Raw genomic sequence first — 25,766 nt, forward strand, 5'->3', positions numbered from 1 at the left:
AGAGGAATGCTACGCAGTGAAGTGAGGGCAGGCAGCAAAAACAAAAACACTCATCAGGCTCTCAAGACGGCCTCGATGGACACCTGTAGATAGACACCCTCAACTTTGTACGCCTGCAACTTTGTACGACGAGGCAAGTAGACGAGGCTGCGGCACCTAGCTGCCACTGGTGCGCTACACAACTGCTTAAATAACACTGACACTGAATCACAGAAAATGTTACAAACCCACTGGAGAACACTGAAGTGAGTTCAGCTGTGCCAGTAATTATACCCTGAACAGGGTGCAAACTATTGGCTCCTCCTAAAACAAAAGCTGTGGCCTGCCAGCCAGTGAAAACAATAGCCTAACTCAATAGCCTAGCTCACCTGAAAGAAATAAACACACAACCCAGTTTCACTGCAGTCTAAATAAACACCACTTGTACTAACTAACAAACAAACAAATAAACAGCAGAATCACACGATAGTGACAACTAAACTTAATTAGAAACAGCACAAACAAATTACACTTAACTAATCCTGGAGAAAATGCTACAAACCCACTGGAGAACACTAATGCACACTCCGAAGTGTATCATGCCCCAAATCTTCTAATAAAGCACTAAATGTAAATCTAATGTAATGAGAGGTCATCCATAGGAATGAAGGTCTAAGCTATAACTTGTACATCCTATATATACTGTAGTTAACTTTGCTTATGTGTTTTCATGGAATTTATTAAGCATTAATTCATTATGAAATATCACCTATTTTAATGTTGAATGCATTTGCGGTTTTTTTTATATGATATGAACAATCATAATATTCAAATGGCTTATCAAAATAATTTTGGCACTCTCAATCAAAATAAAATATGAATGAATGGAATAAAAAGCACAAAACAAGCTTTACAACTGTGTGCTTTAACTTCTGTACACAATACGAAAAGCTGAGAGTTCTAATTTGGATCCTACAAAAAATGGTTTCACTGACGGTTTTCACCAAAGCAACATACAGTTGATTAGACTAAGCAGTGGACAATCCCCCCTGGAACAATGTGTGGTTGAGGGCCTTGCTCATGGGCCAGCTGTGCAGATCATGGCTACACCATGGATTGAACCACCAACCTTTCATGCCCCAGTCATGGACCTTAGACAGGCTACAGGCTGCCCAATATGACCCATTTCATAAAATTCACTATGGCACTATGATATGGAAAAACTTAATCTAGGCCACCCTGATTTACCCAAGTGTGTGTGAATGTAGTTGAGTTGTCCTACCTTGAACTATTGTTCTGGCAGTACATTGCCTGTTGCTGTGCCCATCTGTATCGTTTGTGATTCGATCCTCTTCAGGTATCACTGGGGAAAAGAGCAATATAATAAATATTAATAAATTATGATGAACGCTAAACCCCTTCTGCGCATGTCATAACGTATTTTCTATGTCGGCCTGTGCACGTCTGGTAATGGCCACATAAAACTTAAGTAAAGTTAAGTAGCGGCTCATTCATATTTCATGCACTTATCAAGCAAAATGTAGCTAAAATATCAGATTGTTATCATAAATTGTTTCCCCCCTGCTGTAGGACTCAGACAGCAGGTAGGTCATCAGAAACTTCACACAAAAACTGTCTGGGCCAATTGAGAACATAAAACTGAAATAATAATGTATTTAACAAAGTATATTTGTTTTGCTTAACATTTTCAATATTGAATTCAGAGTTCCATTTAAATATGAAATAAAACAGATGATTAAATTAAACTGCTGATTATCTGGTAATTGAATAGAGTACACGTTTACCACGATTTCAATATGAAATGAACAATCACTGCATTCTTGGCACAACTGTCGTGTTTTATACTTGTCACGTCATGTTTCATGTTTAGTCATTGTCTTAGTTATTTTATTGCCATGTCACGTATTATGTTAGTCTAGTCTCGCCACTTTTTTATGTTTTATTTCTTGTTACACTTCATTTTCATGTCATGTTATGTTTCATGTTTAGTTCTCTTTACAATGTATTTTCTAGTCCTGTCATGTGACGTTATAGTTTATTCATGTCACAGTTCGCAAACTTGTTATGTCACGATTTATGTTCTTTCATGTTATGTTGTTCCGTTTAGCATACTTTTTCGTGTCTTTCCGCAAACCTTGCATTCATGCCTTTCTGTTGCTCACGCTTCCCTAATTGTTTCATTTTCCCTTGTCTTCTTACTAATCTACTAACTTTGGATCAGGATTGGGTAATACTAACATTCTAACCATGTTTTCATGTTTACCTTACGTTTCTTGTGCATGTCATTTACTAATTTACTAATGCTAGGGCAGGATAGGTTTAATACTAACAATTACTAATTATCTCATTAACTTGTCAATCCTCCACTGATTTCCATTCGCATGCTGCTCTCAAGCTAATTGCCTGCACCTGTCTACACCTGAATAAAGCTCAGTGTTCATATCATGTCTTTACGAAATTGTTGCCTCTCTTGAGCAGTTTTCCAAGCCATTGTCTACCTGTTAAGATCTAAGCCTGTTTATTGACCGTCATTATTGACTTCTGTTTTGTTGACCATTGCCTGCCAGTACCACAAACTCTTGCCTGCTGTCTTTGTGCTTTTGCCCCGCGGAGCCGACTTCGGTCTTGACTCTTGGAACGTCTTCAACTCCAAGCCCGCCTGCTGTCCGTCTGCACTACTGCCCCACTGACAGCTTTCCTGATTACTGGATTTTATGTGTATGGACTTTACTTGTTTTTCAACTACACTCACTGGACATTCCCTGAATAAAGCCCTGATGGGACTTTATTACATCTCTGTTGTCTAAGTCGTGCATTTTGGGTCCAACCCTCCACGCACCTGTCTCAACAACACAAGAGTGCCTGATTCATTTTATATTTAACTGTAAATCCTAATTATCTCATGAACAAAAAAACAAGCATACTTGCTTCACTGAACAACTGGAAGAACTCTAAAAATCCGTTAAAGGCTGAAAGTATTTCTTCAATGTCTTCAGGTGGGGAATCTGGTTCAGTAACTGTAAAGAGAAAAAAACACGAATACTACCTTTATATAATTTACAAAAAAGCAGAGCTATATTGTAATTATATTAATAATTGTTGGCTGGAGCATTCCTATACCGTTCATCCTGTCTGTTTATAAAACTCATGTTCATAATATGCTCTGGCAGAGATGGATTGTCGATAATATTCTTGAAAGAGCACTTTCAAGGAGTGTTCACACACATGTGACTGTTCAAAACCACATAAATGCCCATAATATATCTCAGGTAAGCATAGTTTGCATTAAATTAACACCATAGGCATGATATTGAAAAGTACACTATAGGTAGGGGAGAGCCGGGCCGAAAGTAACGCTTTTTTTGTTTGATCCCATTTTTGTAGAGATTAATTTGATTATATCTGACTGAAATTCATTATTTGGGCTTAATAGCTTCACTAGATCCTCAAATTCACTCACTGAGCACTTGATTAGGAACATTTTTACTTTATTACACCTACTTATTCATGCGATTAAATAATCAACCCATTGTGTGGCAGCAGTGCAATGCATACAATCATGTAGATATGGGTCAGGAGGGGAAAAAAATCATCTAAGTGACTTTGACCATGGAATGATTGTTGGTGGCAGATATGCTGGTTTGAGTATCTCAGAAACTGCTAATCTCCTGTGATTTTTATGCAGACAGAACGCCTTTTTAATGAGAGACATCAAAGGAGAATGGATAGACTGGACAAAGCTGACAGGAAGGTGACAGTAACACAAATAACCACACATTCAAACAATGGTATGCAGAAGAGCATCTCTGAACACACAAAGCAGCATAACTCTAAGTAGATAGGCTACAGCAGTAGAAGTCTAAAAAATAAGTCTAATACACACTCATTTATAATTTAAACCTGTCAATAAAAGTTGGCTATATCGTCAGTTTCTGATGTTTGTAGACTGATTTTCAAATATTATGTCATTTGAAATTTGGCAACAGTGACCCTCGAATCACAGCCTAACATTTTATTAAACCTCCAGATGTTTGCTGTGAGGACTTAAAGCTTATGGAGTAGTCACAATTATAACAGTGCAGTAGTTGATTTTGGTGACATAGAATTAACTGTCTCTGTTGAAAAGAGATCTCGCTGTGTCTTCCTAATAGGTTATTTGTGTTAGTGTCTAGTCTGGCCCTTCTCCTCTGACCTCTCTCATTAACAACATGTTTCTGCCCACAGAACTGCTGCTCACTGGATGTTTTTTGTTTTTCACAGCATTCTCTGCAAACTCTAGAGGCTGTTGTGCATAAAAAATCCCAGGAGATCAGCAGTTTCTGAGATATCTTCTCCATTCTGACATTTGGTCTGAAAAACAGTTGAATCTCTTGTCCATGTCTCTATACATTTAGTTGCTGCCACATGATTGGCTGATTAAATATTTGTATTGAGAAGCTGGTGTACAGGTAAACATAATAGATGAAATGTAGATTTTCGTCACTCATGTTTTTCTCTTGAGAGCTTACTCTCAAGATAAAAACATGAGAGACGAAAATAAACTTCTCCTCAAGGTCAATTATGCTTGAGAGTGAGACATTGGTACAAGTCACAAGTCACTAAATTTAGTTGGTGCACAGGAACTTTGATTGGTTCTTGTAATTAATATCTGGAAATGTATACACATGGTTTTGTTCTTTTAAAAGTTAAAGGTACAATAGGTAAGACCAGTGTAAATCCCTTCCTATCATTGAAAACGGCTCACTGACATGTTGACTCACCCTCTGCCGGTGTTTATAGTCCTTAAATTCAGTTTTCAAAATATACAGTTGACGGACTGACACGCTGTACCAAAACATTGTATAGCAGTACAATAATTAAATTGGTTGAAAATTGGTTCTAATTGCCACAGCCAATATCAGTGCAGACAGAGGAGCGATAAACAGTGTTGTGGTTTGAGGGTGTTTGTGGCTGAAATTCCTCTCGACCGTTAGAAGTGCTTTAAAAGGGTACTGGAATCTACTATTCTTGTCATTTAACATTTTGACATGTACTGATCTGTACGAACCAGGAACAGGTTGTGCATTGACTTCTACTTCACACAGAGTCAGGTATTTATGGCAGCCTGGGAGGAGGATGTTGACATAACGTCCCTCCATCTCATGACACTGAAAAGTGAGGGTCTCCCATGCAGGGAAAGAGGAAATCACAGTGCATCTGCGAGAGGAATCGTAGATTTTAGGCATTGTGAATAAAACATTCATAACCACATATATTAAAAAGAAAAGTTGCAACATTATTCCAAAGAAAAGTTAAAAATATTTGTTTTTATGAATATGAGACTGACAGGATAGGGCAACTGTTGGTCTAAATGACTTCATACTATGTCATGACTCATGAGTAACAACATTCAGCTTAAAATTGGAGCTCCAAAGGGAGCCAAATTATCATGGGAACAACTAATAACTAAAAGATTAAAGAAATTTGGATTCCCTTTCGGTGCTATATCCAGGATGCAAGTTATTGCTCTTCATAATGGATAGTAATATGCTCACTGTACCATTTTTGTAGAATCACCTGAAAATGATGCATATACAATTATAGCTATAATCATATTTAGATGTACTAGATCATGACCTGCTCTGTCATCGCAATACAATAGACTTTTCACCAGTCATGGCATGCTACTTAGCAGGAAGAGCACTTTTGTTTAGGCTACTATATTAATTAATTCTTGAGAACTTAATAATATTTTCAGTTCAGTCAGGCAACTCATGATGAACTCATGTGGCATAACTATTACTGCGAAATATTAAGGATACAGTTCATTATGTTTTGATATCTGGGGATGTTTGTCACATTCAGTAGCCTAAATATTCAATTGGCAGGACTTTTGAGACAGTGCTGTAAAGTGGGGGTGTGTTCTGCTGCCTTACATTGGATTGTTGTTGCCATTGTTTTCCAGGGAATTGCCAATGCGGAGCTCAGCTCCGTCAATCATTTCCGCACAGCAGTCATCCCTGTTGGTGATTGTTACAGAGGTGACATTATAGGATCTGAGCAGGTCCACTTGCCACCAGGGGTCAGCTTCAGTCTGGGTCTGACTGCAAGATCCCATATTGAACCAAGAATTGCGTTTTCCATCAATGGCATTGTTAGCCCTGCCCCGTGTCCTGGTTGAGGACTGACTTGCCTTTTTCCCTAAAGCAACGTTTTCTGAAGGAAAACGAAAGTTGAATGTCACAGCTGTTGATGTGGATGTCATAATGTCTCAAGAACATTAGAATAAGTGAGCATTCTGGGTGCTTATATAATGGGTGGGGTAAATCTGAATGATTGAATTAACAAGTGAATAAAAGAATGAATGAATTCATTCATTCTTTTATTCACTTGTTAATTCAATCATTTTCATTACAATACCTTGATGGCAGAATCTGGTTAGCACTGAATTAAAGCTACATCGCAAAAAAACGTTTTTCCATGCACACTATTACTGAGTTTTCGAAATGCATTCCAAACCATCCACCCTTCCCTTAGCTGCTGCTTTCTTATGTAGCAAGTTGCCACCCGTACAAGGGACTCTATGTTCTGGCCAGCGCAAGGCGTGTTGTGAGCTGTCTCGATGGCAAAGTGGTATTTCTGTCATCTAGTTTAATGCCCCTGACTGAGCTCATAATTTTCAAAATCAAACAGCACATTGCTATTTTGGTGCAGTTTTCTTAGCTAATTTTAATTTTTTTCCGGTCAGACTAGTCTGCCATTTGCACCCTTCACCACCTGCCTACCATACCCAGGTCTAAGGGGCAAGTGGCGGCCCAGTCTATGGTGTATGGCTAATTTCAGGGCTTTCTCATGCAATGTGCACATGATCAGCAGAGTCAAAAACCAATCAATCATTATTGTTGATCATACCTGTTCTCTGCTATAAATTCTACAAGCAGGAAAAATGCATGCATTTATTGCTCATTGTCTTTTTCTTTTTAAATAATAATAATTATAATAAATAATATTTCCTGTTTTTATTTTAGTTTTTAATATTTTATGGTTGTTCTTCTACTAGCCTACACTGTGGTCTTACACCCACCAGTAATGAGAAGAATGACAATAATGCAACTTGAACAATATTTTGATTTAAATTAAGTGACTGTAATTAAAACGCTAGTCACAGATGTAACTCTGATTCTATGAATCCCGGGTGACTGCCCCAGGCGGATTTATCACCATGCTGGAGGTGCACAGGTTGAGAATTTGAATATCAACCAGTGTCATCACATGACGTATGACGTGGTATGTCCTGAATAAGTACTGCTGTCATACGAGAGTCAACCTCTGGAATATTCTCTGTTCTGCCAGTTTCTACTTGAGAAAGAGCATGAGAAAGAGCCTGCTTTCCCCAGATTCTGCTTTGGTGGGCTACTGGCCGGTGGTGCACTGTGTGGTGAGTGCCTGACGAAGTTGACACTTCAAAAGGTGAGCTCTGCTGTGTCATCTCGGCTACTTGGGCTCGTCTTTCAACAGCCACTGCAGCAGCAGGGCTGAAGACTTGATCAGCAACCAGCGAGAGGACCCACAGTTTGGTTTTGCACACTTCTGACAAGCGAAATTGAGCCACCCAAATTTGGCGGCGAGTTTGTACAAGATGAGCCATTAGTCTGCCCAGGTCACATGGCCAACTACTAGCCATGATGCCTCAAGTAATTCCATGACTGAGGGGGTCATTTGTTCCCTGTAGTGAGGTACTTAGGGTGAGCATGAGGAGGCAGAGAATGTTGCCCATCCATCAAGGGGGCAGCCATCTCTGCAGATTACCCAACCTTTGCTGAGAGGTTTTTAGTTCTCGGCTTAGCTATTTTAGCTGGAGCCGCTTCAGCTACTGTAGCCCTTCACTTCTGGACCTTAGGCTGAGTCACTATGTCAGAAGGGGGGAGTGCATCCCTGTCACTAGTGGAATTCATGGTAGAAAGGCGTGAATCTCTCAGTGACTTTGGCATGAAACTGCAGTTGGTGCATGGGTTAGAGAGGGCGTCTTACAAGCAGTCGACACCCAGGCATGGGGGGGGGCATCCTCTGCTTGGAGAGGGGCCATGCATTGAGAACAAAGGGGAACACCCAGCATAATAGCTTCACCTAAGTCGGCCCATCAGGTTAAGAGTCAACGTAACCTGAGGAAAGGCGAGTACTGGAACATCGTTGGCAACAGCCCGCAACAATGTTATTAAAAGTGTGTATGCTCGTTAGCAAGACGACACCAAGAAAACAATGCACATGAACCGGATAAGAGTGAACTTAATCCGGTCCATGTATCGATGTGAAGAACTGCAGTTCAGTTGCTTCCTCCCATAGGTACAATTGTGCAAAGCCGAGTTAGAGCGTAGTTTGGCGGCAAGGTTTAATTAAAAAGCAACCAAGAGTGTTTCTTAATCCTGTGGAAGGGGACAAAATCGAAAACTGAGTCAGAGTGAACGTGACCAGCAAAGGAGCCAATATCAGATGCAATTCGGCGGCTAGGCTAATGAAAAAAACCTGTAGAAATGAGGTTGAAAACCGAGTTAGAGTGAACGTGATCGGTAGCGTCTAAGAAGCTGACAAGAGGCTATCAGTCCGAGTAGAGTAAACTTAGCTCAGTAGGTACTTACCTGCAATAATGCTTCTCTGGATGTAGAAAGTGGTCACGGCCCTTGGAAGACGGATGCCGTAGCTCCGACAATAGGGCTGCACGACAATAAGAAGCAAGAATTTTCTCCTGACAGCTCACTCTATCCGCTCTCAGTACCTGGGTCTCATAAGAAAGAAGGTTCCAGTGGTATACTGTTGCATGACAGCGGTACTTATTCAGGACATACCACGCCACACTTCATGTGATGACATTCGTTGCTATTCAAATTATCGACCTGCACACCTCAAGCGCGGTGATGAATCCAGTGCTTATGCACCGCCTCTGGTGGTCAGGAGGGATAGAACAATAGCTACAGTACTGGCTAAAATTATGGATAGACTGCATTTATAAAAAGTGTTTGACAATTGATGCAATATTTTAGCAACGATTTATGTTTCAATATGAATGTAATATGTAATAAATGTAATATCAATATTCAGAAATAATTATATATTTAAACATATATTAGTTCATACCAACATCATAGTGCAGCATTTCTAGGTACCTTACTTTTTTTTTGAGTGGCCCCTTGAACATGTATTTGTTTGTCCAGTATTTTTCGACATAAAATGATTATATTCATACAGCGAGGGAAACCCTTGAACTATGAAAAGTGCATTTTAATTTGCTGCCATACATTGTATCTGACTATGGCAAGAAAAGCTGACTTCATTGAAATAAGGTGGTTGATTAATCCATGAAGGATTGCTTTTTTATTTAGGTGATTCAAGTGTTGTTATGGAGAGTTCATATACTAATGTGTACAGCCTGATATAGAACACAAGAACTGTTTTGCAGATTGCAGTTTTGAAAAATTGAGAGTATGCCTTGAATTCCAGAGTGCCAGGCAAATGTTAGATCTGTAGCTTGTTTGGCAATTGCCATGCATGATGTATACTCTTCCAATGCAATGACTGAGGGTTTCAGCATGAATAATTCATAGACATTAATAAAGAATAATCATAATTATCTACCAATATGAAACAAACCATGATAGAATTTACCTGTTTGGGTAATAGTTGTATTTGGCTCCAAGTTGGAAGTTAGTTCAGTGTCTTCTAAAAAATAAAATAAAATCAATTCACTAGTTTGTGAAAGGATATTTTGTCAATTTTCAAACTATACCATAGTCCTCCCTCCTGATCCCCCACCGCCCAGGTATTGGTGAGTATCAACATACTCACCATGGCTAAGCTTGTGTACCTGTGCACTCATGTTTGTATAAGCCTAACTTACAAGTCCACCAACAAGTGAACTACTTAGAATGCAAGAACATAAAAAATGAGTTAATTTGAGACGCAAAAGTCATGACTCTTCTGACCGTAATCAGACATGCAGCAACTGACATCTGAAGTGATAGTTAGCTAGCTACCTATGATATAGCAGAAAAACGTATTTGTTACATGAATTTGTGGTGAACATATGTTGGTATAGTTTTATTTATAAAGTAAAAAGGGAATAATGCTTAGCAGTAAGCTTCACTGCTTGGACCCCTAACAAGCATGTAATGTGTATTTACTGTGTGCCTGGATATTATGTCCATACCTACAGGAACAGGGCTTGCATAGACTTCCACTTCACACAGAGTCAGGATTCGGTTGTATCCTGGGAGAAATATATTGATGTAGCGACCCACCATCCCTCTGCAATTGAAACTTACGGGTTCATTTGGTGGAATGGTTAAGACCACAGCACACCTAAAAAGAAGTTTGAGGAGGGAGATAAATCATTCCATCCTGTAATGGAAAATGATTATATATGCCCTAAAATAGTTGTAAGAATCAGAATGACATACTTTGGGTTGTCGTTTCCATTGTTCTTCAGGGAGTTCCCAATGCGAATCTCAGCATCATTGATTCTCTCAGACAGGTCATCAGCTCTGTTACTGATGACCACTGAGGACACTCTGTACACATCCAGCAGGTCCACTCTCCACCAGGGGTTAGTTTCACCTTCAGTGTGGCTGCAGGATCCATCATAGTACACACCATTGCGGTTTCCATCAATTGCCCTCTTAGCATAAGCTCTGCTATACATAGAAGATTGAACTGCATTTCCTTTCAAGGCCACATTCTCTATAGGAATAATCAAAAAGCCAGGGCAGACAAAACAAACATTTATTTTGTCAAATATACACTCACCAAGGCACATTATTAGGTATTGTTCAACTGCTGTAGTCCATCCACTTAGAGGTATGATGCGTTGTGTGTTCAGAGATGCATTTCAGCATACCACTGCTGTAAAGTGTGGTTATTTGCTTTACTGTCACCTTCCTGCCAGCTTTGACCAGTCTGGCCATTATACTCTGATGTCTCTCATTAACAAGGCATTTCTGTCAGCATTTCTGTAGTTTTTTGCACCATTCTTTGCAAACTCTACAGACAAGTGTGCATGAAAATCAGCAGAGATCAGCAGTTTCTGAAATAGTCAAACAACCATGTCTGCTGTCACAACAAATTCTATCCCCCTTACAAAACTTATCCCCTCTAGGGTCACGTTTCCGGTTCCATCTCTGCAATGACGTCAATCATATTTGTTTACTGCTGTGAATATGTAGTGCTTCATATGTAATATCTAGATTATTTATATACATTGAACCACGATATAGGCTACATCTAGCTAGCTAGATAGAAAGATCCCTTGCTAGCTAGGAATGAAAAAAAACGGCTTATTTTCCTAGTTAGCGGGCGATCTAGCCGTCTGGCTGTCTCGCTAGCTAGATGTTTCTTATTTTGCTAGCTAGGGAACTAACTTAAATATATCTACCTTTGTCATGCTTATCTACTTCTCTACATATATTTATTGCCAAATGGTTTGCTGTCCGTTTCACTAACTAGCTAGCGGTACTGATATTAGTCCACCGAGAGATGAGCACTAGCTATCTCTATCGCTATCAAACTGTAGGGAAATTGGAAATGTATATGTTTCGCAAACTTACATACACCGGACTAAATACATGCTTATTAACACAAATGATTAAGCGTATGCCGTTCACATAAAGACACGCTAGCCAGTTGACGCTACCGTACGCATCAGGGGAATGTATGTTATAGATCGTATCATAGCAACTAACAGATAAAGCTTGGCAACCACGCTGTCGACTTGACGCTAACTCATGACGCTAACTCATGACGTTAACTTACGCATGAGGGGAACGTAACCAGAAACCGGAAACGTGACCCCGGAGGGGATAAGTTTTGTTAGGGGGATAGAATTTGGTGTGACACTGCCACCAATAATCATTCCACGGTCACTTAGATCACATTTTTTCCTCATTCTGATGGTTGATGTGAACATTAACCGAAGCTCCTGTCCGGTATCTACATGATTGTATGCATTGCACTGCTGCCATGCAATTGGCTGATTAGATAATTGCATGAATAAGTAGGTGTAATAAGGTAAAAATGTTCCTAATACAGTGCTCAGTGAGTGTATAGCTTTTGGGTACATTGCTGTCAGTCAATGTGTTTTGTTTAACCCTGAAATATGTAATGGGAAAGTGAGTCAGTGAGAAATCAATCACAATATGGTAAACTAAAAAAAAAGGATTATCGTCAATTTCAATAACTTTCAATTACGTCATTTTTCCATTGATCAGTCTAATACAAATCCACACACATGTTGAAATGTTGGGACACCTCAAGAAATGCATTTTTAACACCCTTGTTCCCCATTAATTTGGATAGGTGAACTCAACAATGGGCTGAGAGGTGATAGGATGAGTTGGTTCCTCCTCTTCAATAAAACCTGCTCATGAGACATCATAATCATGTTCATGAGTTGCTGCTTCAAGAGCTCTCTTTTGTGTTTGCTTTACCCATGACTCAAAGACATCTCACATAGTTCCTGGAAAGAAAGCTAGGAAATTTCCCAGGGAAGGTGTTCTACATCTCAGATGGTTGTGCAGCACAGTATAAAAACAATCAGTCCTTCCCAGAACCTGCTGCATGCAATCACTTTGCTGTGGAAGCAGAGTGGAATTTCTTTGTACTTGCTCATGGCATGTGATGGCATTGGGGGAACAATAAAATGTCTGACAACTAATGCCAGTTTCAGGACGAATACAGACTCCACATCAATTGTACCTTTTTGCTAAGGACAATATCCCTTCTGTTGATGTGGAATACTTCGCAATAACCCAATGGCTTGCTTAGAAAACAATTCTGAAGCTGCATTTCAGTCAGGCAAGAACTTTACCAGGCACTAGGTATCTTCACTACTTTCAGTCCATTGCCAGGACGAAGGTCATGGCACAGCAGTTCTTCAATGCAAAAACTCAAATAACTCAAATAACCAAGCGTAGCTGAAGTTCACTTGATTCCTTCCTAGACAGTGATTTCATGCACCAGCAACAATTCAGTCCAGAAAATTAATTGCAATGTCCACCCGGAAGTTAATGCAAAGGTGAGCTATTAACAGTAACAGTTACATACATAACCAACAATGCAAAGATAACTTTTAGAAAAATAACATTTAGAAAATATTTTTATAACTAACATTAAGAACATCAGCATAAAGTATTTGTTTGAGCTCTTGGTGCTGCCCAGGACAGGACCCCCCCAGTTACCTTACCTATATATTCATGGTCCTCACATTGTCCCACTGCTAAGACTCCAGTCAGTAGTATTAGTGTGACCCCCTTCATCCTGAAACTGAAAAACAGAAATCCTTACTATTGTATTCATTTGTTTAAAGTCTCTATCTGTAGTTTTTCCGTTTTTAGCAACATCTGTGGTCACTGGTGGTCACACAATATTGTTCAAAATACAGTTTTACAGTTCCATTTGAAAATAAACTATTAGAACATTATATTCTTCTGTTTCTTTGATAATCCAGTGGTAGCATTTTTTGGTGAAAGAAGACTGCCAACAATGTTTTCTGACATGCTAGTATTGAGCGACATACAGTGTCAAACATAATTTTTAAGACACTTTTTGCATTTAGGATCCTGTTCCTGTCATGTCTGGCAGTCCTAATTCTGTTGTGAATTTTGTTGAACATTTCAAAACAAAACAATCAGTGCAGGACATGATTGAAATGAAAATAACATTCTATTTGAAAGGAATTGCATTTTACTGCATATACTATTGTGCATATACTATTGCCCTCTTTGTGTGAAGTATACACACCAGTCTTTTACATGTTATTACATGTTTTTAGACATAAGATCCTCTCCTCATGCAGTTCACTTAAATCAATTCAGAATGTGTTTTATGGATGTGTCACATTTGATGTATGAATGCAACTTGAATACATGTTTAGTTGAATTAGCATTTACTGTAAAAGCAGTGGCATGAGCTCTGCAGGTATTTTAGAAAAAATGTGTGGGTACACTTGAACTGTAGCTTCACTTAGACAATACCAATTATTGTTGTGGCAATTCAAAGCAAATGGGTCACTCCCATCCAAAGACAAATGCTCACCATGGCTGAGTGCGAATCAATTCCCAGGCACTACTCTACACACTAGAACACTTTTTGTGCATTCACGAGAGTCACCATTTTATACAAGGGTTGTCCCAGAACTGACTGAGCCAAATTTTAGCAACGGGTATGGCTGGTCGGTCCTCCGACGCTTCCTAAATAATGAGAAAATTAAACAACTGGCTAAGCGAGTGCTGACCCATCATGCATTGCATTGCTGAATGCTGTTACCAGAGTCGTTAAAGCATGGCAGAGCTCGTCACATTCAGATGTAATTTGACTGCCATGTCATACCTTTATCATGGTCATCGCAGTATTGCATTGGTCTTGTTTGCAAACAAGTGAGCATGAAATAATGCACATTTGTGGATTAAAGTCTACTATCTAACACAAATCTAAATTGTGGTAAATATTATTTGTAATGCAAATGTGGCGGGTACAAAGCAGCTCACTGTGCCTAACTGGTAAGTCATATTCTTTTAAGTGGCGATGATTTCTTTTGGATAAAAATGAATTCTGTATTTTTGTTGAACCTGATGAGTTTTCAAATCTTCCTGCCACTCATATACGAGAAGCCTGTTGCTATAATACATAACTGAAAACAAACGCATAATTCTTGCACAAATGCAACTACATAAAATCCACATGTTTCAATATGTCCCATATTAGTTTATGCCCTGGGAAATGTACTTTTTGTTTCCAGGGGCTTAATAAACTGCAGTACCTCCTGTAACCTCTGGAGTTTATGCCAATCCCTGGTCCCATGATGGCTGTGTCCAAAACAGACTGGATAAAAATAGGTCCGACTCCTAACTACTATGTATTAAAAATATACAGTACTGTGCAGAAGTCTTAGGCACCCTAGACTTTGTTATATCTATGTTTATTTTTTTGTGTGTCTTAGTATAAAAGAACACATTTGAGATTTCCAAATATTCAATTTACAGAGACATTTTTGTAATTAATTTAAAAAATAACATATTACTGTAAGCAATTGACTACTTTTTATTCTGGTTACATTTCTTTCTGATTTCTGAATGTATATCTGGATATCATAGTTAATATGAGTTGCACTGTATTTCATCTGCACCCCAACTAACCACCTTTTCGATTTCTGAATGGATATCTGGATGTCATAGTTAATATGGGGTATTACACTGCAGAGATGTTCACAAGTCATCAAATGCAAGTCCGAGTCAAGTCTCAAGGCTCTGAGCTACCAAGTGAAGTCTCAAGTCTCTGAGCTAGAGTCCAAGTGAAGTCTCAAGTCTCCAGAATGGTGCAGCCAAAACAACAGTATGGCTAAAGAAATTCATCACGATTCCTATGCTAATTGAAGATATAGAAACCAGAAATTTGATATTTTGTATCAAGTGTGTGACAACTGAAGAAGCAGTATTATCAGGGGCAGACAAAAGGATAGTGGTTATTTCATTTATTTATTAATATATCAATGAACTACCATGCCTGAGCCAACGTTTTGGCTAAACCTTTCTCAAGATGGCTGGAGGAATGCTTGCTAAAACCTCAGTTAGGTAATATATCAATAAATTAGATAAAATAAATAACTGTCCTCTATTTTTTAAGAATGTAAGCATTACCATGGGCTGTAATATAAGATGAAATGCACCTTTGTATGGATAATCTCCAATTAAATTTAGTTGTGGACTAGGCTTAATCTGCATCTGCGACTCAAGAATAATAATAATTATAACTTCATTTATAAACGAAGTTACAAAGTGTTGAAATTTGAATCACGTTACAGTAGGCCTTGGTTTATTAATATACTCTTACTTTTAAATTTTAAAATGAAAAGTAACTGTTAAGCATTTACTTAAATCGTTCAAAAAAATCAAATGAGGCTAGATATTTTTTATGCAAGAAATCGGGAGCTATGATTTTGGGACTACATCTACATTATGCTGTAGGAAAACCTTGAATCCTAAGGAATGCCATTCCGCTATTGCATAGTAAAATTATAAATCATTTCAAACCCGTATGGAACTACAGTACATGCAAAACTCGGGTTCTACTGTAGCTTTTAATGTTAACGTCAATTACAAACAAGCTTTCTAGAAAATAGTTCATATTTGCATGACACTGGAATACCAAACAATGTCCGCACCACTGGTGCATAACGTCATCTAACAAGACATTCAAAATCACTTGCTGTAATGCTTACATATCAATCTTAAAGACCATATTGAAAATAGTGCAACCCTTGAGGTTCCAGATCAAAACCCCATTACATGGCCGTTTTACTGAAAACACAGCTGCTGTGAACTACGTTGACCATGAACATGTAAGGGTTTGTTTTAACGTTGCGCTCATGGTTCTCTAGCTTGCATAGCTTTTCAAGATCAACCATTTGAAATGCAAGCCAACATCGCTACAACTTGGCAGTCAACAAAATAAAAAAATATGCGCTTCTGTTATGCTGATTAAACCGCGACACAAACATTATACTGAAACGCGTCATTTGGCCAGCACAACAGTTTAGCCAAGTTACTTTAACGCAACAGTGAACAACGGTGGGATCAACTCCGATGCAGGTAAACTGACTTACCTTTCCGTATGAGTTTTCAAATGTTTGTTGAAATTTTACGTGGTTGCTCCAGCATCTTTTATTTCAACATTTGAGTCGAGTCTAAAGTCATTTTTGGACGAGTCTGAGTCGAGTCTGGAGTCGAGTCGTGTGCGACTCAAGTGCGACTTGAGTCCGAGTCGCTGACTCGAGTCCCCATCTCTGTTACACTGTATTACATCTGTACCCCAACCAACCACATTGCATATTTGTCTCGATTTCACAAGAAAACTAGTATCCTGACACATCAGGAAAGAGGTCATTTTTAGTTGATAGATCAAGGATCATAACTATCTACAGGTAAGTTTAATTGAATGGTAAATGGTAAATCTCTCTAATTTCCCTCATGGAAAGAGGACGATATGACACATATGCAGAGCTAATATGGCAGTGTGATGCAAATTTTATATTTAGTGTTTTGTACCCATTACAACTGTACACAGTACCCCGTACTTAGTGTAACCCCAAAATAAGTATGGTATATCATCCTAGGATTTTAAGTACTCTACACTTTCTCATTCAGTGCACTCAACAAGCATACAAAATAGTACGGAAGGGCAGTAATACAGACGCAGCCCTTATCAAAACCCTCATGCGCTTCTGCTTACTCTACAGTATGTGCTTCAAACCTCCCCAACCCCTTCAATAAACTACATTGACTGTAACAGTGAAATTGGGAATATTGGCAGTGAGCGCCAATTACATTTAACTGCTTTCCAAAAGAAAGTAATTAGCCTTATTGCAAACCCTCTGCATAAAAACCTACCTCAATTTTCCACAAATTTATGCTTTGTGAATCGATCATATGTTTTCCAGGACACTGATTAAAGATAACTATGCGAATCAGAAAATATACAAGTTATGTATACAGTAACTCTGAAGAGCAGCGTGTCTACAGATGGCATTCTGTATTTTGGTCTCAGAAGAGACTTCTATTAAATATGGGGACTCTAGTCTGAACTTTACCCTGAACTTTTCAGAGAACATATATTTCCCAATGTTTGCATGGGATGTTCCTTCTTTGTGGTATGGTTTATTTGAACTATTTATCAGCCGGAACACAGTCCAAACACTGTTGCTAATGAAAAATGCTCCCATTTACAATTTTCAAAACTTAACACACTTTCAATTTCTTGAATACAGTATGTAGAACATAAACCAAAGATCATTTATTTGCTAAAACCAAATCACTTGTTCACATTGACACAATTAACTTTCAAAGTATTAGCCTTTCACAATGAAATACACACATTACATATGATATGAAATACACACATTACATCTTTTCATTCATTAAAGTACAATGCATCTAACTATCAATGAATCCAACTACTCAAAATGATAAGTAAGTGTAGCATTACTCCTAAAGCATAGTTTTATGGAAACTGATTAATGTTTTTGGATAAATAAATCTATTGACACAAATACTTTGAGCATGATCAATTTTACCACATAATCATTCGACGTAATATTTCATCACCATCCTTTATCGCAGGGGTTTTCAACCTTTTTTGACCCCCTGGTGCTCAAATGACAAATGATAAGATAAGATAAGAGATAAGATATACTTTATTGAACCCTGTGGGTTAATTTGTCCTCTGCATTTGACCCATCCTAGTTACCTAGGAGCAGTGGGCAGCCACAGTGCAGCGCCCGGGGAGCAATGTGGGGTTAAGGGCCTTGCTCAAGGGCCCAACGGCTGTGCGGATCATTTATTGTGGCTCGACCGGGATTCGAACCACAGACGTTGTGGCTCCCAGTCATGTACCTTAACCACTACACTACAAGCCACCCCATATGATCAATTTTATGTAGTTGTAAGAGTAAGGATGTTTCATCCACTGGCAACAAAATAGCTGTTCTAACATGGAGTTGGCAGATGATCCATGTTAGAACAGAGGAATGGCAGACAGCAAGTGCACCTTCATTTCATGCACAGAATGCACTAAAACACTGCAAACATGTCTCAAAATAAAATAATTCTATCAAAATACCAACAAGATTTTACAACAATAATCCAAAAAACACAAACAACCAGTAGCATCAGAGTAGGTATTTTATGTCAATCATTTGCAAATCGTTTTTTGGTGGTTCAATCTGACTGAGAAATGCATTTTTTGTAAAAGCAATACAAAAATCATTCCCAGTTTGGTCCACATACAGTGCTCTTGTGCTATCTGTGTGAAATGCTCTGAAAAAGTACATTTGGTATCAAAAAATGTTTGTTAGCAATTGTAAAAAACTGAAACAAACATATGTTGGAATTGTATTTTTTATTCAGATTTTGTTCAATGATTCCACTCTCTTCTACTTTTTCCACTATTCCCTTTATTTAGACCCATAGAAACACAAAAAGAACCAGAGTAAAACACATAAAAAGATCTTGGTAATTGCTCCATGGGATCCTTAAATAGCTGAAGATCATGAAGAGTTCTTGTGTGACTCCTTTGGTGGACATGGTACAAAGAGAAATACCTTGGGTAGTGAGCTGCAAAATCCACTGCAACAAAGATATACCAGTGTCCCAGTCATAGAACTTCTGGGCTCTTTACTGTATGTTTTGAACAAAGTGATTGACTACCTGTTTTTTCACACAACTATAATGGGATATTCTACCATAAAACAACATTAAGCCCATATAACAAATTAAGGCATGACTGATTATGTCTCTGTTAGTGGTTGACCAAAGCAGTCTCTGTGTATACCAGCAGGGAAAGGTGCACATTTTGGTTGAGGTATACATCATGATAGATAGATCATTACATTTATATACTGTAGCGCTTTTCTAGACACTCAAAGAACTTACAGTGACGAGGGGGAAACTCGCCTCAACCACCAGCAATTTGTAGCACCTGGGTGATGCACGCCTGTCATTTTGCCCCAGAAATCTCATCTCGCACCAGCTGAGGTAGAGAGAGAGAACAATGTTTTCGCCAATTGAATCAGGGGATGATTAGGTGGCTGGTTGAATGAGCCAGGGAATTTAGCCAGGACACCGGGGAACCCCCTACTCTTTGCGAAAAGTGTCATGGGATATTTAATGACCACAGTGAGTCAGGGCCACGTCAGTCTCATCAGAAAGATGGCACAGCACCTAACAAATAGAACACAAATTCCCAATGCATGATTTCAAATGTGTATCTTCAGCCAATTCTCATCCTTTTGGCATGAGACGCACACTTTCAGGCTCTCATGCTATAGTACGCTCTCTTGGTACCCAAACACATCTCATGCCCCATAAAAAACTGATCAAAATATGAAGCCACAATGATTGGTCCACAATCTCTCCTTGAACACCCTGCCCACCTCTTTTCTCTTTTTGAACATTTTCCTTCAGCCTAAAACATTTTAATATCCAGGAAAAATGTAAATTGCTATTGGTTTTCACAGTAAAAGCCTTGCGTTCTGCTGGAGTGAGTTTGGACAACACTCATAGGAGATACATGCCAGGCTCATCAGTAATACTTTTTTCCAGGCCATGGCAGCTATCTTGCCAGAAGTATCAGATTGAATTGGGTTGAACGGAACCACATTCCTTTCTAGTTCTTATACAATTCTTGCGGATTCCGAGTTTTATCAGTGCACTTATCCAGCGATATATGAGACATGATAATCAGGCTTTGTGAAACAAGGCCCAGGGCATAAAACCAGCTCACAATTTAGCCAGACTTGCTGTGAGAAGCTGCAGTTTTAAGAAAGTTAGCTGGATAACATGAACATATCCACACAGTGAAACAAGCAGAAATGGATACATTTATAAGAGGTTCTTGCTGATGAATGAGCCATCATTGTAAGAAGAGCATTTAGAAGGGAATGTGTTTTAGAGTTGGACAAGATCCTTTAGATCTCCGTTTAAAAACTCCAGCCTTAACCATGTAGGCAAATAATGACTTCCCCTCTCCCAACCTGTCGAGTTAAAATTATTTTTTTCTGAATTTGATATAGCGAATATGTTTGCCCTTTACTCAATTATCCCAATACATTTCTCTATTGCCTTTTACCAGACCATGCATTTCCCCTGTGCTTTGCTGATTTCAATTTGTTGCATCTTTTATGTTCTTTTTCCGTTCCATCAGACCTACTGATGCTGTCGCGTTTATCAGCTCTCATTAACGCATTAACACCTTCAGCATACCTGACTGCCTGACACTGTGAGAGTCTGCATGCTGAGGAATGTGTCAAGTGGCGTGTCGAAATGCAGCCCTCTTCAGTAGGACCAGTCTGTGTGCTTTCTCAGGTGATTCTGGCTGCATTTGTGATGAAGAAAAAAGACAAGTGTCATTGGCACTTTTCAGTTTGTCCCCACACTGCATTAGGACTGAAATATGACAACTCAGGTGACCCAGGTAAAGTTTGAGTAGAGGTATCAAAAGTTTATACATCAGCTTTGTAGTGAAAATTATATTGTACTATAATTTTATTGTACTATAATTCTTCATTCATCACAAAAAATAAATAATAAATAATATTTTAAAATAAAATCTAATATTAATATTACCTCCAAACCAGCCCAAGCATTGTATTACTGATTATAGATGTTTGAAACTTTAATTACTTGTAAAAAATAATTGTAAGACTGATTAAATCCTCAATAGAAGTTAAAGGAGTTGACGTGGCTGTTGTTTGACTGCTTGATATCAAACAAATGAGATACGTTTTTGGCACTTTATGTTTTGTTCACTACACTTGTTTTTGTGATAGCGAGTGTAACTTCAAGCAGTTCCTTAGAATACTGAAAATACGGTGTAGGGAAAATAAAAGCAATAATAATATACTGTTTAGATACTGTTTAAATTAGTTCATAGAAGGATCACAAGCTACTTTCATTCCCTTCTAAATCTGAGCTTTGTGCACTGGCTGCTTGTGCAGTTTTAGGACCCTAGAGAGCAGCACAGAGTCTGTTTAATTTTATCCTCAGTTATGGTTCTCATTAAGTTGATCAAGTTAATACCACAGCCAAGCATACATTGTCAGCAGATTGGACAACAAATGTTCATATAGCTAAACCTCCTTAAACATGACTATTAATTATGGTGACTGTGTTGCAAATACAGTAGCCAAATCATCTGGGGGACAATCTACAGTCTATCCCCTTTCAAAATACGTCATCATTCATTTCAGCATCCACCAGTCAATCCTTTGTTTTTGAGCACACCTATTTCCTGCATGCCTAAAGAAGCGCTCATTTATTTCAAATCTGGGAATATGAATCACTGCCATGGTGTAATGACAAAGGCTATGCAATGCACAATTAAACCCCAAAAATACCTGTGTAACCAAAGCAAAGGGTGAGGAGGACTTATTGTAGTTAAGGCACAGGTGCTGATGCTTTCCACTGAGCAGGGCAAATACGATACACAACGGAACAAAATATGAGTATTGTGGTTTATTGTGCAGTGCTAATGCATTGCACACAGTATTGTATTGTGGTACAAAGAGCCACTATATAGGAGAGGACACACACTTCATTTATGGAATGCAGCTAATGTATGATACGCTAATATGATGGTAAAACATTTGAATGTACAAGGCTAGAGCACTGTTGATATATAATACAACACATTTAATACAACAAATGTGTTGTGCACAGCTAATGTATTGAAATGGTTAAAGCAGTTTCTACATGTAATGTCATATGGATAGATATTGAAATTGTTATTTTATTCAAATGTATTCACATTATTAGGAACATTTTTACTTTATTGCACCTACTTTTTCATGCAATTATCTAATCAGCCAATTGTGTGACAGCAGTGCAATGCATACAGTCATGTAGATATGGGTCAGGAGCTTCAGTTAATCTTCACATCATCATTGATCTCAGTGACTTGGACCTTGACCATGGAATGAATGATTGTTGTAGCCTGTCTAAGTGGATAATAAAGTGCTTGGTGAGTGTATATAGGACATTGGCTAGTATAGTCTAGTATAGTCAGCCCACATTGGGTTGATGAGAAATTAATGCTGGCCAAGTTATTCTTTGGCAGAGTATGTATCTTCTGATAACTATGTGTGCTTTAACTTTGAGAGTTTGAGATAACTGTGTGTGTTTTACCTATCTGCCATAGGTAAGGGAGCAATTGGCTCCTGAATATGAATTCTTGTCTTCATGTGAGTGTGCAGGCAGTGTATTTGTCTTCGACCCAGGTGTTTTGCACACCGTAGAGGGTCGTCACTGTGGAGAGGCGACACACAATGACACAGGTCGATCTCCCCTTTGTCGCAGTTGCAACCCTCACTTTGCACAGAATCATCTTTGTCATCGATCTGGAGGAGGCATCCCAAAAGTGAGGGTCTTTCATCACTTCAGTAGCATTTTTACAAGTGAGGAGCATTCTTGAAACAGTTGAATGAAAGACCTGTTGTGTCTAATGGAGGAAGGAACAGTTTGTACTGACTGCTTGACCATTGATTTGAAATTATTCAGTAGATAACATAATTGTTATTTGACAAATGTGTTATTTGTACATTGACAAAATAAGCACATATTTCACTGAACATTGCCAATATAGCAGTTTTTGAGATGTTGTCCAACCCTTTGCATCCCTTTACTTGACACCATTGTTTGCAGGTACATTTGTGTCAGTACCCGAGTATGTATATGTATGTTTGTGTGCATACTGCATGGATATTTCTGCAATTGCCTGTGTGAATTTGTGTGGTGTGTACATCACTCCTAAGCTAATAAAAAATTATACTCCCTATCAACAAAGTAAAATAACTTAATTTATCTAACTATTTTAGTTTGACTGATATGTCATTTGACTGTCATTTGAATGTCGAAAGAAAGAAAGGCGCTATATAAATGCCTGCCATTTACCATTTACAGTAAAGCAACAGGCAGAAGCTGGATCTATATGAGGAACACAATACCCATTTGAAAAACCCCTGTGGGCAAATCAATTTCAATTCAATTTCTATTTTTAAACCATATATGCTCACTGAGCAATTTATTAGGTAGACCTGTACACCAACTTGTTAATGCAAATATTAAATCAGCCAATCACGTGGCAGCAACTAAATGCATAAAAGAATGCAGACAGAGGTTCAGCTGTTATTCAGACCAAAAATCTGGAAGAGAAGTAATGAAAGTGATTTTTGATGATTGTTAGTGCCAGACAGGGTGGTTTGAGTATCTCAGAAACTGCTGATCTCCTGTGATTATCACCTAACAGTCTCTCGAGTATGCAGAGAATGGTGCTAAAAACAAAAAACAGCCAGTGAGCAGCAGTTCAACGGGCAGAAACACGTTAATGAGAGTGGTCAGAGGAGAAGGGCAAAACAGGTTGAACTGGCAGGGTGGTGACAGTAACGCAAATAACCACACATTACGACAGTGGTATGCAGAAGAGCATCACTGAACACACAATGCATCAAACCTATAAGTGGATACGCTACAGCAGCAGAAGACTTAATAAGTCTAAAAAAGTCTAATAAATACCTAATACAGTACTCACTGAGTGTACATGTACTGTATACACTGTATGCACATAGTGTACAGTATATGCACTGTACATGGGTGATTTTAGCAAAAAAGAAAAACATTCAAAATTATACCTTCCATAGGAAACCATGGAGTATGGATATTCAAGAGAGCTTTTGAGAGAGCTGACAGAGGACAAACAATCCCCCTTGGGTATGAATTTCATTTATTTTAAATAAACAAAGATAAGCAGTCTTTATCAGGAGGAGAGAGGTCCCCTTGGCACTTATTTTATTAGAATTGGCGCCAGCAGAGGGATAATTATTGGCAATACAAAGAAATCATCCCCAGGGTGGGTTAAATACTAATGCACAAAAACACACCAGTGCAACCATGAGCTTGACAAGCATTGCTACTTAAAAAATGTATTTCTAGTGAGAGGACTGAGATAATAGATTCTAAAATGGGAAATTAGTTTGAAGCACTTTACAGATTAATGATTCAATCAGGTTTTAACACCAAAGCAGTTACAGTCACTGCTGTCTTCTCGGCAAAGAAGTGTCAGTTGGGGATAAAAATTCTCAGGGCCTGTGAAGTAATCTCCCTGGTCGTCAACAGCGGTATTATCTGATGAGCAACAAACAACATGAAATAATCTTACAGTTCTCATGTAACACATTTCTTTCACAGTGGCTCTGTAATACAGAAGTACAGAAAACCATCTCAGGTACCTGATTTAGGCATGAACGCGATCCGACCTGGGTTCAAATAGTATTTCTTTTGGATTCAAATAATTTCCTGCATTTCACTAACCTTCATTAAATTTTATGATCCCAAAAGTGTAAACCCTACCCATTTGCTTGCAGGCTCAAATGCATCAAGCGAGATTAATAGAGCAAAGAAAAGTTTTGTGAATCAATACAAATACTATTTGAGCCCAGGTCTGCATTCTAGCGTCATTTATCAGGCTCACAACCTCTTGGCACTATGAACCAAACAGGTTATGTGATAAGCCATCCCAAAGTCCAGGCATGTGTTTTGCTGGAAAAACAATTTAGTTGCTTCTTAAACTTATGGGAATTCAAGCCAACTCAGCTATTAATCTAATACTGGCTAAATTTGCGAGACTTAATCATATTACAGAAAGCTAATCACATACTGTAATGTCCCATTCCAGGTCCCCTAATCAGAGAGAATCTGGGATGGAGACCACTCCCGTACTTGTATGTTCCATCCACTGCTGTCGGTTACCTTCAGAGCAACAAGTCAGGTATCAAATCTGGGCCTTGCCAGTGACGCGTGATTGGCACACACGTTATCCAGGCAGGGATTCAGCCAGATTGGGTTTCTTGTCACACGCTAGCAACCTGCACTTGTCAATCACGCAGTCTCGGCGGGGCATAGCTTGGAATTCCGAGCCCCCTGAATTAAAATTGCTGTGGGCCCCCATTTCCTTTTTTTGTTCATATACACACAGTGAGCACTTTATTAGGTATTTACTAGACTTATTTTTTTAGACTTATTAAGACTTCTGCTGCTGTAATTTATCCACTTAGAGGTTAGACACATTGTGTGTTCAGAGATGCTCTTCTGCATACCACTATTGAGTGGTTATTTGCATTACTGTCACATTCCTGTCAGCATTGATCAGTCTGGCTCTTCTCCCCTGACCTCTCTGCTGCTCTGCTGCTCTGCTGCTCA

General features: G+C 38.7%; 1 protein-coding gene across 1 annotated transcript in view; it reads right to left on the bottom strand.

The window, feature by feature from the left end:
* Positions 1-25,766, bottom strand: part of LOC133128150 (uncharacterized) — a 71,789-nt gene that overhangs the window by 44,259 nt on the left and 1,764 nt on the right. The window contains exons 2-9 of the mRNA XM_061241509.1: positions 13,208-13,287; positions 10,431-10,710; positions 10,181-10,332; positions 9,640-9,693; positions 5,916-6,195; positions 5,048-5,196; positions 2,925-3,017; positions 1,262-1,342 (exon numbers count right to left, since the gene is read on the bottom strand). Of these exons, the coding sequence (XP_061097493.1) occupies positions 1,262-1,342; positions 2,925-3,017; positions 5,048-5,196; positions 5,916-6,195; positions 9,640-9,693; positions 10,181-10,332; positions 10,431-10,710; positions 13,208-13,280 (1,162 nt within the window). The 5' untranslated portion in view covers positions 13,281-13,287. The remainder of the gene's footprint in view (positions 1-1,261; positions 1,343-2,924; positions 3,018-5,047; positions 5,197-5,915; positions 6,196-9,639; positions 9,694-10,180; positions 10,333-10,430; positions 10,711-13,207; positions 13,288-25,766) is intronic.

The sequence above is a fragment of the Conger conger genome, chromosome 1 (assembly GCF_963514075.1).
Source record: "Conger conger chromosome 1, fConCon1.1, whole genome shotgun sequence".
NCBI classification, from domain to species: domain Eukaryota; kingdom Metazoa; phylum Chordata; class Actinopteri; order Anguilliformes; family Congridae; genus Conger; species Conger conger.